The sequence below is a fragment of the Vipera berus genome (genome assembly GCF_964194415.1).
Source record: "Vipera berus genome assembly, chromosome: 4".
NCBI classification, from domain to species: domain Eukaryota; kingdom Metazoa; phylum Chordata; class Lepidosauria; order Squamata; family Viperidae; genus Vipera; species Vipera berus.
The window spans coordinates 86743278-86757869 of NC_138206.1; the positions used below are offsets into that span (position 1 = coordinate 86743278).

The window sequence follows — 14592 nt, forward strand, 5'->3', positions numbered from 1 at the left end:
GCAAGTAACAGACATACTTATAATTTCAATGTTGCATCATTTTTCTGATATCATATGTCCCACAAATCTGTAGAAAAATGCATATTTGAAGGCAATTTATGCTGCAGTGCCAAAATTGCTAATGCTCCCAATTTCAAGTCTACTACTTAATAAGATGATGGGAAGAAGGTGAATCAGTCTGCAAGCAAACTGGCATCCAAAGTATTGCCTAGCAAAGTCAATGGCCACTATTTCCTTTTAAAATGTAAAATACAGAATCTTTTAATCTACCTAGAATTTGTCACTGAGGCTGTCCTTAATCATTCATTAAGCCTCTCTTTATAAATGTGGCATAGAGATCTATAGTTACTGAGGAAAATTGCTCTATGAGATTACTAGCTACAGGTACTACATTTCATTTGAATAAATCAACCCATAAAATTAAGGTTTGGCTTTCAAAATATTGCAGGAGTGTGTATCTGTATTTGAGAAAGTTTTTCTAATGTAGCTATGCTTAATTTTCTTCCTACGGAAGTGATATTTAGAGATCATTAAATGGCTCAGAAAAGACAAATTTGCATAAAATACACAGATCTATTTTTGCTTTCTGAAACAATATTGTCCAATGTTAACAAAATATTCACATTGCATTTGAAGCAATGCTGCAGTTGAATATTTCTGTAGCACAGTGTCTAGAATAACTGAATTATCCGTATTGTGAGTTTAGTGTCCAGGTGAGGAGAATCATCATGGGGATAACTGAGCACTACACCTTATCCAGTCCAGGCCTTGCTGTGTATACTGAACCAAATGCTCCATAGAGCTGTGCAATGTGATAGCTCCCATCAGTGTATCCAAATCATTAAAGAAATCTAGGAAAGAAAATAATAAAATAAATGAGAGTCATTAATCCTTGCTGTGCAACAGCATTTCATTGATTTGGAAATCTCAAGTAGATAGTATTTTATGAAAGTACTGTAATCAAAGATTAACTGATATTCAAAGGTTTAATCAAGGCACACACTGAACACTTTTACTGAGAAATAGCAAAGCTATTGTCATGATTTTGCTTAACTATAAACCAACAACGGGGAACATTTCTCTACCCTCTCATTTTGGTCCCTTTTTCTTGTCCATCAATGTCCCTTTCTAGATTTTGCTTCTATACACCACCATGCTCAGTTTCAGCCAATATTAAGAGTGCAGAAAGGATGTGATCTAGGAGGCCAGTCAGTGCAAATGCTAGACTTTCTTTCTCAAGGACAATGCAGCACTCTAGGACTTCTGAAAGCATATGGGAATGAAACGTTCTTTCACTTTGAGATATAGAAGATGCCAGACAATGTTCATGTGCTGAAACCAAAATGTAACTCATGGACTGCCCACTTCTGCTGTAGTCCTGGGAAATTTAAGACTTGTGCTGCAAAGGGATTCCTTTCTTGCTTATGTTACAATATTAGAGGTTAGCTCTGAAGCTTTGGGAGGGACCTCCAAGATAAGAAGCCATATCAGGATTAGGTGGGGACCTAAGTCTGCTTTATCAGCAAAGGTGGGATTTCAGATTGCCAGACTTAAACTCTGGTCAAAATAACATTTTAGCTTTTCAACAAACTGTTTCTTATCACAAACCTTGGTTTTCCTTGGCAAGATTGTCAGCCATCTCCCAATAATCATAACTGTGTAAGATGCTGTTAGTGATACTAACATGATTGGCTGCCATCTGGTGTATTCGCTGAGGAATGCTGATGATGGAGGAAGGGGAAGGAGCTCCGGTGCTCCCAACTGAGCTCAGAGGAGACAGACTGGGTGATATGGGAGGAGTTCCTGTACACCTGGAACAGTCAATTCAACAATATTACTGATACACAATAGCAGTAAAAATGTTATTTTAAGAAAGCATTCAGTTTAGAATTTTACACATGTTTAGCCTACGAACTGTTTTAAGATAAATTTGGCTCTTCCTCAGTATTTTTCAACATGTAGTTAATGTTGTTTCAGGATATAAAGCAGGACAGATGAATTGAGGCTACCAGAAAGACTAGCTTTCAGGATGCAGACATCAGTCTTTTAACATTTTATTTTGCTTAGACAACTGGTAAATTAAATTTGCACATTTATTACATATATAAAATATGAATATGGTAGATATTTTCAAAATTGGATCATGCCCGTTATACTTTCCAGCCTGTTGAATTAAGTATTGCCTGGAGATGATGGGAGTTGTAGACCAACACAACTGGAGGACTTCAGATTGAGGAAGCCTTTTATAGCAGACCAAGGCTTCTTGCTTAGAAATGTATGAAGTAATCTTCACATTTCATTCAAGTTACATTTCATTCATTGTTTAATTTTTTTACCAAGATAAGCTGCAAAGTGCCTCTTTTTTATTGACAAGGAATTACCATAAACAAAGATTAGCAGCAACAATGAAACATTATCTTAAAATGCCCAGAAATGGAACTGATGTGAGCATGAATGGCTGAATGATCATTTAGTATTACGTAGCTTCCCCAACAAAGTGCATCCATCTGAAATGCTTTCGTCTGGAAGGCAAGGAGCATATTAGGGCACAAAATAGTAAACTTACTTTGCATTAATACTCCAGATAGATGGTGCCTGAACAACTTTAGATGAATTCTGGAGACAGAAAAAAAATACAAAAAATTAAAATAAGCATCTACTGCAGAATATTATGGAGAGAAACAGAGCAAAAGCTTTAGAATCCCTATGCAGAATGCACATCTTAAATTATGATATGGATGAAAATATTTATTTAGTACTCAGTGCAATTTCTAGTTACAATACCAAATAAATGATAAAACAAAAAAAATGAAAGAAAACTTAACAGTGAAAGAATACATAGCAATTTGTTTATTATATTTACATCCTGCCTTTCCTCCAAGATTCAAGATGGCAGCATAGCATTCCTATTTTCAATTTCCTCCACTACAAACACAACTAAGGAGAGGTAGGCTGGATTGAAAGAGATGGACCAGTGCAAAGTCATTCTGTGAGCTTTCGTGGCTGGGGACGGTCAGAACAGAAACATACCTTGAAATACTCAATGAGAGCTTTTGAATATTTTACAGCATGGTCTCTTTTGAGTCGAAACATTCTCCAGTGCAAAAGTGCCAAACAGCGGTAACTATAAGGAAAGGACAGAAAACACTCCTAAAAGAGTCTTCCATTTTAATAATCAAAATAAAATACAAATACTTTTCTGAGACTGTTTAAATTTTCATGCTAAAACTGGAAACGAGATGAAAATACAGCAAGCACTCTTAATGTACGCAGTTATTTTGTTTTGTTATAGTAATAGTATAGCTTTCCACCCCTAAAAACCACAAATGTGTGTGATTGCAACTTTATAAAATTTAGTGAGATTATATACTTAAAAAATGATACAGTCATAGAGGTACAGATTATATATTAATAACACTAACCCTCTCATGCCTTAACTAAGGCTTAACTGAAATGTGTTTATTTACAGAAAGATCCTAGAATAACAAAGGCAAATATTTTTTCAGCATTATTGCTTGCAAATAAAAAGATTATTGCTCTGAAAAAAAGTTAACAAAAAGTGAAAATATTTTTAGCTGAGAAGAAAGGAAAGGGTAAATCAGAAGTTGTGTTTATTGCTATGTGGCTTAAATAAATGGAAATAACAACAAAGAAAGGTTAAAACTGTAAAATTTGAAAATGTATGTTTAGTATCTATAGTAGCTATCATATTTTTAATCTTAGATAAATTGAATAATAAAGTAGACTTGATTTTCCTTTTCATTCCAATAGAGGGTAGTCTCTGCTAGGAGATGAAAAAGGAATAGAACAATTTTCTAGTAACACAGCTCCAAATGAGAATTATGCCCAATTTGCTTTGCATGGTATTATAATGGAATTAAAAGATCTCAGGTCATAACTCACTCTATAACCTTCCCAGGTGTAGTGAAAATGTAAATGAGAGCAACTTATCTGTTCTGCAGCAAGAAAGGTATTATCATAACTAATCAATGCTGTTTAGAGGGAGTCCAATGCCTTTGGATTCAATTCCATAAACTAGATGTGCTACTGCTAATTGTTACAATTATTGTTACTCCTCCCTTCCCACAAAACAGATGCTACAAAGCAAACAGAAATTTTAGAACCATTTTTTTAGTTCTAATGTGGTTGGGTAACTGAAAATATAATGCTCACATTACACTACTCAAAATATTGATTTGAAAGCTTATTTTTAAAGCATATATGTAATTTGTGTTACTATAAAATAAACTGCAAAATTAGAGGCTGAAAATTCATCAGAATCTTAAAAGTCCTGAACCCTGTTAAGCTTTAGTGCAACTATTTCTGCATATAGCATTGGGAGAGATACCATCACTAGTGTGTTAAGCTCAAAAAGATTTAGATAAGAATCAAAACAACATATACAGAGACAGAGACAGACAGAGAGAGAGGGGGGGGGGCAGGGAGGGAGGGAGGGGAGAGGGGGCAGTTTATAAAATCTCTGTGGCTTGATAAAGGTGATTTATTCATTGATTTTCAGGAGCATCTTCCTCCTAAAGAAAGGCTCTGGATGCCTATTTGGTCATCTACAGTTTTTCATGCAGAAAAACTAGAAACATAAGTCAAGATGTATTATTAACACTACCCAGTGCAGTAAGGCAATATGAGCATTGCCTTATAGACATTAATACATAAATAGATGGCTTTCTGTACTGCTTACAATGCTTGTTTTTCTTGTTCACAGATAAGGAATAGTATTGGAATATATGAACATCCACAGGGGAAGAGTGGAATCATGAAATGTGCACCACATTGTGGTGCAAACCATGTGTCTTGCATGTGTCTAATATTACAGTGACAGTACAAAAGCTACATTTATCATTTTTGCCAAATAGAGTTCATTCAGAACACGTATGACTAGTTTGCTCTTCAGAGAATGTAGCTTAAACTGTTCTGCAATGTTTCTCATAACAATCAGTCACAAGGTATGTCAGGGGAAAAACTTGTTAAAAAGAAACAAGAGACAATACATAACAAAATTCTCTCAAATCTAAAATATGATTAATTAATTAGATCACTCATAAAAAAGATATTGATGTATTTTTCCTTTCAGAGGTAGAAAGCTAACTCTTTCCATTTTCTAAAGATCTGGAAAGGCATAACTACTTGGCAGCATACAGCTGAAATTGGCTGAGCTCAAAAATTTAAGATGGATTAGCACTTAAGATGACTGTAGTCTAGACAAGAAAAATTCCAGAACAAGACATTGGCAAACCATTGTCAAAAAATTTGTTTGGATGTATTCATGAGGTCACGTTGAAGCTTGCTAAAGTTTAATTCTGAAAATAACATAGGAAAACCTTTTGAAAGGCTATGTAGTACTACAGGTAGTCTTTGATTTTAAATCATTTATTTAATGAGTGTTTGAAGTTATTACGATGTTGAAACAAGAGCCTTATGACTCACTTATGGCCACTGTAACATCCCTAGGGTCATGTGATCAAAATTTGGTTGCTTGGCAACTGGCATATACCAGGCTGTGGCCTATTCAGAATTGGGCCATGAGAGTGGCTGGCCTGGATGTGCGCGTGTGAGTGCAGCTCAACTTGCGTGAGGGAGGGCTGGCGGGCACTTGTACTCATGTGTGCTGACCCACTGCTTACGCAAATTGAGCTGTGTGCAAGCCGCAAAGATTGGAGGCCACTGGTCTAATACTTCTTCAATTCTCCAGGATTTGTCCAAGTTAATGCAAAAAGGATTGTCCAGATAATCAGCTACTTCCTGGACTACCTAGAATACAATTCATTTAATTCTGCAGACTTAAACTGATTCTGTGTTTATCGGTATGTATCTGCCCATCCATTCAGTTAATGCATCTATCAATCTCAGGCATCAATCCTCTATTTAATTCTAATTGTGACAATTTCTGGTCAGCAATTAAGTCTACTGTTTCTTTTTTCTCCCTTTTATTTTGAACATATAGAACCTCTCCAACCCTTTGCATTTTTTGCCAATCTCAGCTCATCAAAGGTTTTAATTCTCCTGACACCAGCAATATCCCAGTAGTATTCTTCTGCTGTGACTTAGTTATTTGTGTATTTGTTATGTGTACTTTGTTTTCTGATTTTCCTTAAATATTTTGTCTACCTTTGCTGATTTCTTCTGCTGTCCTCCATTTTTTTCCCTTTTGGGAATTGTTCTCCAAGTATCCTGAACATACTTTTAAGGAACTTTTCTAGAAAAACCGTTTGCAATTAGCTTTTTTTTTTTACTAAAGAAACCTACTTTGCTCTGAATTGTTCTTTGACTATCTTCAATTTTAGTGTTCCTTAAAATCCAGTCTTTAAACCTCATGAGGTTGGGGCACTTTCCCCCCAATATGCCTTCTATTTCTACTTCTTTGACTAATTCCCCTTAATATCAAGTATTGTACAGCCAAGTCTCTGGCGTTGCCTTCTATTCTCTGAAAGAAAAAGATGTCAGTAAGGTAAGTTTGGAATTTCCTGGAATGTCTACACTGATCCAATATTTTTCCCAAGAGATGTTGGAAGAATTACTCAGTGCTGCTCTGAAACATCTGCAATTCACTTTTTCAAAGCTTATCCACATCTTGTACTAATTGGTAGTAGATATGAACAAAAATAGTGCTTCATTTTTCCTTTTTTAATCTTGGAGCTTTCTACAGTATTGCCATGTTTATTCACAGATTTTCTGAGTGCATTTGGCTATAGTTACTTGTTTATGGAACTTCTTCACTACTTAACTAATGGTAGATTCTAAGTGGTATAGAGGTGATGATAAAATACAGATTATGTTAAAATAAAACAACATGACACAATAGATAGAAATAATACATAAAATGAGGCCACAAATTACTCAGATATCAATTGTCTATTCCTCTGGTTACAGAACAACCAGTTTTTAACAAACTTCTGAAAAACTGCTTTTGTTTCTGGTGGCAAGTTGTTTCAAAGGAGGGGGATTTCTACAGAAAATGCCTGCTTCCATATCCCTCTATTGGACATCTTACCAGGAAGGACTTTCAATAGACACTTTCTGCTTGCATACTATGGATGCACAGATTCTATTTGGAATCCCCTAAAAAGCTGTTCAAAGATCTGAGAATTCTCCTTAACTGCTATGGTGGTGTACCAGATGCAGCTATTTCTGGAAGAGAATGCTCCAGAGACAATTATTCATGTTGTCATCACCTTAATTATACATTACAGTTGGGTTACTATAATGTTGTCTATTGGGACTGCCTCTGAAGACTACTCAAAGCTGCAGTTGGTCTATACTTCAGCATCCCATCTGTTAATGGGTTGGTCCCAGTTTAACAAAGTCACATGATTCTGTAAGAGCTGCCCAGGCCACCAGTAGTTTTCCAGAACAATTCAAAGAGCTTGTAATCACATATTTATTTTATTTTATTTTATTTTATTTTAATCCCATTTATATCCCGCCCTTCTCCGAAGAAGAAGGATACTTGTACTCTAAGCACAAATCAATGTACTTAGCAATAAATCTCTTTATTGGCTGCATCTTTGATTTTTGAGGGACCATCTTCTCTAAGTAAACTTTTCCCATTCTATGAGTGTACTTGGGAAGGTAAGCTTCGGATCCGCTCTTTTAGTCTGGGGACCAGAAGTGCAGAGCCAGGCTTTTCTCCTGTCTTTGTAGAATTTTCCTTCCCTAGAGTCAGAATGGAATCCTTGATTTTATTTACATGAAGAGAATATTTTGTTTGGCCTTTGAAAGACACACTAATAGGAATGACAAATATGACCTTTGGTAGTTATGTTTTTTGTGGTTATTTGTGTCTTGGTAAAATATTTTCTATTATTTTAAGTTTATGATGCTTTTATGATGTGTTTTATTGTTATAAACTATCAGTAATGTGGGACAGCACACACATGTAGTAAAATAAATAAAATATAATTTTATGAGCCAATATTCTTTATGATTTTTCAGACAGTGATTTCATTAGAATATTTCCATTTTTGCAGCACACAAGTTTTTGTCTGAGACTTTTACATGTAGATTTTCAGCTCCACTAGATTAAGATTAAAGGTCCCTTAATTGAATAATTCTTTAGCCAGGTTATTTAGATCCTGAAACAAAATACAGTATCTGATATCATTGTACAGTCAGCCATTTGTTTGCAGAATGTAGAGGTTTTTTTGAGTCTGTTTCAATGGATAGGAAGGATTTCATTCCAAATACTATAGTAGTAAGCCATCAAATATCTTCTCTTATTTTTATTTATTTACTTTATTTTTTTATATCCCACCTTTATTATTTTTATAAACAACTCAAGTGAGGAACACACACAATAGTCGTTCCTCCTACTATTTCCCCCACAGCAACAACCCTGTAAGGTGAGGTGGGCTAAGAGAAAGTGACTGGCCCAAAGTCATCTAGTCAACTTTCATGCCTAAAACTCATAGTTTCCCGGCTTCTAGCCTGGTGCCTTAACCACTTGACCAAACTGGCTCTCATTCTTCTTATAAGGCCCAGCTGTTTTCCTTCTATCCCCAGGATCTATTTCCCTTTGTTCTATTGCTTCCTTTTCCCCCTCTCCTGAAGGTTTATGGCTTGTTTCTGCTTTGAGGTACAGGTAGTCCCCAATTTACAACAATTACTTTAGAGATCAAAGTTACAACAGCACTGAAAAAGTGACTTATGACCGTTTTTCACACTTATAACCATTGCAGCATCCCCTTGGTCACATAATCAAAATTCAGATGCTTGGTAACTGACTCATACTTATGATAGTTGCCTGTCTCAGAGTCTTGTGTTCACCTTTTGCAACCTACCAACAAGCAAAATCAATGGGGAACCCAGATTCACTTAACAACCATGTCATTAACTTAACTGCAATGATTCACTTAACAACTGTGGCAAAATGGGGCAAAACTCACTTAACAACTGTTTTGCTTAGCAACAGAAATTTTGGGTTCAATTGTGGTCGTAAATCGAGGACTACTTATATTTAAAGGTGTTTTTTTTCTAACTCTTGTCCACTGGCCTTACACTTTTGGTTTTTTTTTCCTTATTAAAATTTGTGTCCTCTGTCAATTCCCAATGTAGGATCTACTTCTTTTGATTTGTATGTCATATTGTTCCCTTGTCAAACTTTCAGAATAGCTGTATGTTGATAACTTAGACTGAAAATTTATTAATGACACTAGAACTTCCCTGGTATACTGGGAACTTCTGCTTGCTCTTCATGCTCACTGTCTCAGGATGCTTACTTCTGGCAGTCTACTGACTTATAGTCCTCCTACTGAATCGTCTGCTTACTCACCAGAAAGCATGCCACTCAGAATCCACAATGGGCAATTAGCAGTTATTTACAGAATTAATTAACACTGAGAATTTTTTTTAATTTATGGGAAAATAGGAGTTTAAAGTTGAATGACGTTATGTTACTAACATTGCTCCTTAGAAACATGGAAGATATTATAGGAAAGAAAAAGAAAGTATTTATTAATCTTTAAGATTTCAAATGAGATAAGCAGGGATAAACTGAAAGACCTTTCTATGCCAAATAAAAGAGTCTATTGTAGGTTGTAAATTTCTTTTAAAGGAAGATTACTGACTAGTTAAGGATGTCAAACCAATTTCACTCCTATTTATAAAAACCAATCTCAATTTTGCACTAAGACAAAACTTCTGTAATATAGACATGGGACTGTTTATAAAAACACTCAGCTAGTCTAAAACATAACCAATATATTAATACCAGCCAGATGGATTGCTTAAAACAGGGCTTTTCAACCTTTTCACCCATTGTACCACTTTTAGGATATGGCAACATCCGAGTACCACCAGTTGCCTAGCAAGGTGTCAAAAACTTGATGACCAGAAAAAAAAAGGAAAAAAGTGATGAAGTACAGGTAGTCCTCGATTTACAACAGTTTGCTTAGTGATTGTTTGAAGTTACAATGGCACTGAAAAAAGTGTCCCCCAAGCCACAGCCGAGCAAGACACCTGCCTGCCTGCCTGGCGGTGCTCTTCCTCCTGTCCGAGGTTTTCATTGTTGTGAGAATTTCTGTTGAAGATTGGCAGTGGGGGTGGGGTGGGAGGTGTTTGGTTTTTATTCCCCCCCCCTCTGCTGGGTGGTTGCAGCAGGTTTTGGTCACTTCACATAACCCTGGGACACTGTGACCATCATAAATATGAATCAGTTGCCAAGCATCTGAATGTAAATCACAAGACCCTGGAGATGCTGCAACATTCCAGCTGATCGGTGCTTCTTCTGGGCTCAGCAGAAGCACCGGAATCAGTGCCGAGCTCCAGCTGGAGCCCGGCACTGATCCTGGTGTTCTGCTGAGCCCTGACAGATCTGCAGCTCCAGCCATCTCTCGCTCAGGCTTGTGTGGTACTGCCACCAGTTCAGCTCATTTTCCTCCTCCGTTACCACTTTTCTAGGATGGTCACGTACCACCTGCCAGGTGCCAATGTACCACAGGTGGTACCCATACCACTGGTTGAAAAGCCCCGGCTTAAAACTATAGATGTCTTAAATATTCTATAAAAATGCTAGTAAAGGTAAAGGTTCCCCCGCACGTGCGTGCTAGTCGTTTCCGACTCTAGGGGCCGGTACTCATCTCTGTTTCAAAGCCGAAGAGCCAGCGCTTGTCCGAGGACGTCTCCGTGGTCATGTGGCCGGCATGACTAGACGCCAGAGGCGCACGGAACGCTGTTACCTTCCCACCGGAGTGGTCCCTATTTTTCTACTTGCATTTTTACATGCTTTCGAACTGCTAGGTTGGCAGAAGCTGGGACAAGTAACAGGCGCTCACTCTGTTACGCGGCACTCGGGATTCGACCCGCCAAACTGCCGACCTTCAGATCGACAAGCTCAGCGTCCTAACCCACTGAGCCACCGCGTCCCTATAAAAATGCTAGACGGATGTTAATATTACAATAATCTGCATGTTGCATGAAATAGCAATGTTTCTGGGCTCAATTTAAAGGTGATGGTTGTAAATTTATATAACAGTACCTGACAAAAGGCAATGTGAAATCTGGTATTACTTGCTTAATTATTATAACGTTCCATTTTAAGGATTGAATAATTGAAAAAGTTTTGAATACATTTTAATTTAGCAGGAACTTAGCAGAATAGGCTGTAGGCTTACTTTTTCAGAGGTTTTACCAGTGTATAAGGAGCAAAATGGAAAAGGCCAGTGTATAGCAGAATTTAATATGTGGCTAAAGGAGTGGTGTAAAGGAGAAGGCTTTGGTTATATTAGTCATGATGTCTGTAGCTGGTCCAATGAAAAAAATGTATAAAAGAGATGGTCTTCATCCATCCAAGAAAGTGACTGAGTTACTTGGCAATAAAATCACAGCTTTTTTGGAGGAACATTTAAACTAAATAATGGGGATAGTGAGTTAATTGATACAGAACATCACTGTCCCCGGCAATCTAAGAAAATAGGGGAAGCCAGGCACCACACAAGTTATGCAGCAAGTAAACACAGGGTCAGTCATAAAGGACTCAAATGTCTATACACTAATGCACAGAGTATGAACAGTAAGCAGGGTGAACTAGAAATTCAGGTAAATGAGGGCAGATATGATATTGTTGCCATTACGGAAACATGGTGGGACGAAAACTACAAATGGAACACACAGCTAGAGGGATTTAAACTATTTAAAAGAAAGAGACTAAACAAAAGAGGAAGAGGAGTTGCTCTATATATAAGAAATAACTTTATCTCTACAGAAATAGAGCACAACAATGATGAAAACTGTAAACTTGAAAGCATTTGGGTCAATATAAAAGGGGAAAAAATTACATTGCCATAGGTGTATACTATAGGCCGCCCAACCAAGCAGAGGAAATAGATGAACTTTTTGCTAGTCAGCTAACTAAGGTATGTAAGAAGCACATCACAATAGTAATGGGGGACTTTAATTACCCTGATATCAACTGGGAGACAAACTCTGCACCAAGTGGAAGATCAAACAGATTCCTGTCAAACCTAGCAGACAACTTTCTCTCCCAAAAAGTAGAGAAGGGAACTAGGGGATTAGCCATATTGGATTTAATTCTCACAAACAGAGATGAAATGATAGAAGGTGTCGAAGCCACAGGAACCTTGGGGGGAAGTGATCATGCAATATTGGAATTCAACATTCTGGAGGCACAAGCAATAGAACACAGCCAAACTAGAGTCTTGGGCTTTAAAAGAGCTAATTTCAATAAACTTAGAGAGACCATGGGAAGAATTCCATGGATGAGAATCCTAAAGGGGAAAACAACTCAAGAAGCTTGGGAAATTTTGAAAAGTGAGATAATAAAGGCCCAGTCTAGTACAATACCAACAAAGAAGAAAAATAACAGCTCTCAAAAGAAACCAGCATGGCTGAATAAAGAACTCTCTGATAAATTGAAAGATAAAAAGGACAAGTATAAGAATTGGAAAGAGGGGCACATAACTAAGTCAGAATATCAGCAAATAGCCCGTGCCTGCAAAGATGAAGTGAGGAAAGCTAAGGCTCAAAATGAACTAAGGCTTGCGACCAAAGTAAAAAATAACAAAAAATGCTTCTTTCAACATAAAAAACAAGAAAAAAGTTAAGGAAATGATTGGTCCATTAGTGGGGGAAAGTGGCAAGAAGGTGACAAGCAATAGGGAGAAAGCAGAACTATTTAATTCATTTTTTGCATCTGTCTTTACACAAAGGGGAAAAACAGTCCAACCTACCCAAACCAGTGCCATAAAAAACAGAATAGAAACGCAAGTTAAGATAGGCAAAAAAATGGTAAGTGAACACCTGTCCAGCCTAGACGAGTTCAAATCACCAGGGCCAGATGGATTACACCCCAAAGTTCTCAAGGAACTGGCAGACGTGATCTCAGAACCACTGAACTATATTTTTCATAGATCCTGGAGCACTGGGGAACTACCAAAGGACTGGAAGAGAGCTGATGTAGTTTCCATATTCAAAAAAGGGGAAAAAATAGATCCAGGAAACTACAGACCTATCAGCCTGACCTCAATACCTGGGAAGATTCTGGAAATGATAATCAAACAACAAATCAGCGAACACCTTGATGCAAACAAAGTCATCACTAAAAGTCAACATGGGTTTGTCAAAAACAGATCATGCCAGACAAATCTTATTACATTCTTTGACCAAGTGACAAAATTAGTGGACCAGAGGAATGCTGTAGATATAATACTTCAGTAAGGCATTTGATAAAGTAGATCACAACCTACTACTTGATAAGATAGAAAAATGTGGATTAGACAGTATCACCACCAGATGGATTCGTAGCTGGCTGACAGGCCGTACTCAGCATGTGGTCCTCAATGGAACTGCATCTACATGGAAGGAAGTGTGTAGTGGGGTACCCCAGGGCTCTGTTCTGGGCCCAGTGCTCTTCAATATCTTCATTAACAACTTGGATGAGGGGATAGATGGGGAACTCATCAAATTTGCAGATGACACCAAGCTGGCAGGAATAGCCAATACTCCAGAAGATAGGCTTAAGATACAGAAGGATCTGGACAGACTCGAACACTGGGCACTATCTAACAAAATGAAATTCAATGGTGAAAAAAGTAAGGTTCTACATTTAGGCAGGAAAAATCAAATGCACAGGTATAGTATAGGTGGTACCTTGCTCAATAGTAGTAACTGTGAGAGGGATCTCGAAGTACTAGTAGACAATCACTTCAATATGAGCCAGCAGTGTGCTGCAGCTGCCAAAAAAGCCAACACAGTGCTAGACTGCATTAACAGAGGGATAGAATCAAGATCAAGTGAAGTACTAATACCACTTTACAATGCTTTGGTAAGGCCACACCTGGAATACTGCATCCAGTTTTGGTCACCATGATGTAAAAAAGATGTCGAGACTCTAGAAAGGGTACAGAGAAGAGCAACAAAGATGATTAGGGGGCTGGAGGCTAAAACATATAGGGAACGGTTGCTGGAATTGGGTATGTGTAGTTTAATGAAGAGAAGGGTGAGGGGTGACATGATAGCAGTGTTCCAATATCTCAGGGGCTACCACAAAGAAGAGGGAGTCAAGCTATTCTCCAAAGCACCTGAAAGCAGGACAAGAAGCAACGGATGGAAACTAGTCAAGGAGAGAAGCAACCTAGAACTAAGGAGAAACTTCCTGACAGTTAGAACAATTAACCAGTGGAACAACCTGCTCCAGAGGTGGTGAATGCTCCAACACTGGAGGTTTTTAAGAAGAGACTGGACAGCCATTTGCCTGAAATGGTATAAGGTTTCCTGCCTGAGCAGGGGGTTGGACTAGATGACCTCCAAGGTCCCTTCCAACTTTTATTATTATTATTATTATTATTATTATTATTATTATTATTATTATTATTATTATTATTATTATTATTATTATTATTATTATTATTATTATTAATTTACTTACCATAATGCTGTTAATTGTTTTTCTTCTGATGTCATACTGGAACCTGAGTGGGTTTTTAGTCTCACAGCATATCTGCAAAGATGGAGAACAAAGTCAGGAAAGCAAGCAAGCAAGCAAACAAACAAATAAATATGAAACATTTTATAGCTCAGTGGGACTCAAGTTTACCTAAGGGTACATAGAATTGCAACCTT

General features: G+C 37.3%; 1 protein-coding gene across 1 annotated transcript in view; it reads right to left on the reverse strand.

Moving 5' to 3' along the window:
• Window positions 1-726: 726 nt before the first annotated feature.
• Window positions 727-14592, reverse strand: part of AFF3 (ALF transcription elongation factor 3) — a gene marked incomplete at both ends in the record, with an annotated part of 268945 nt that continues 255079 nt past the window's right edge. The window contains 5 exons of the mRNA XM_081326388.1: window positions 727-851; window positions 1609-1811; window positions 2567-2616; window positions 3031-3124; window positions 14399-14470. Of these exons, the coding sequence (XP_081182514.1) occupies window positions 727-851; window positions 1609-1811; window positions 2567-2616; window positions 3031-3124; window positions 14399-14470 (544 nt within the window). The remainder of the gene's footprint in view (window positions 852-1608; window positions 1812-2566; window positions 2617-3030; window positions 3125-14398; window positions 14471-14592) is intronic.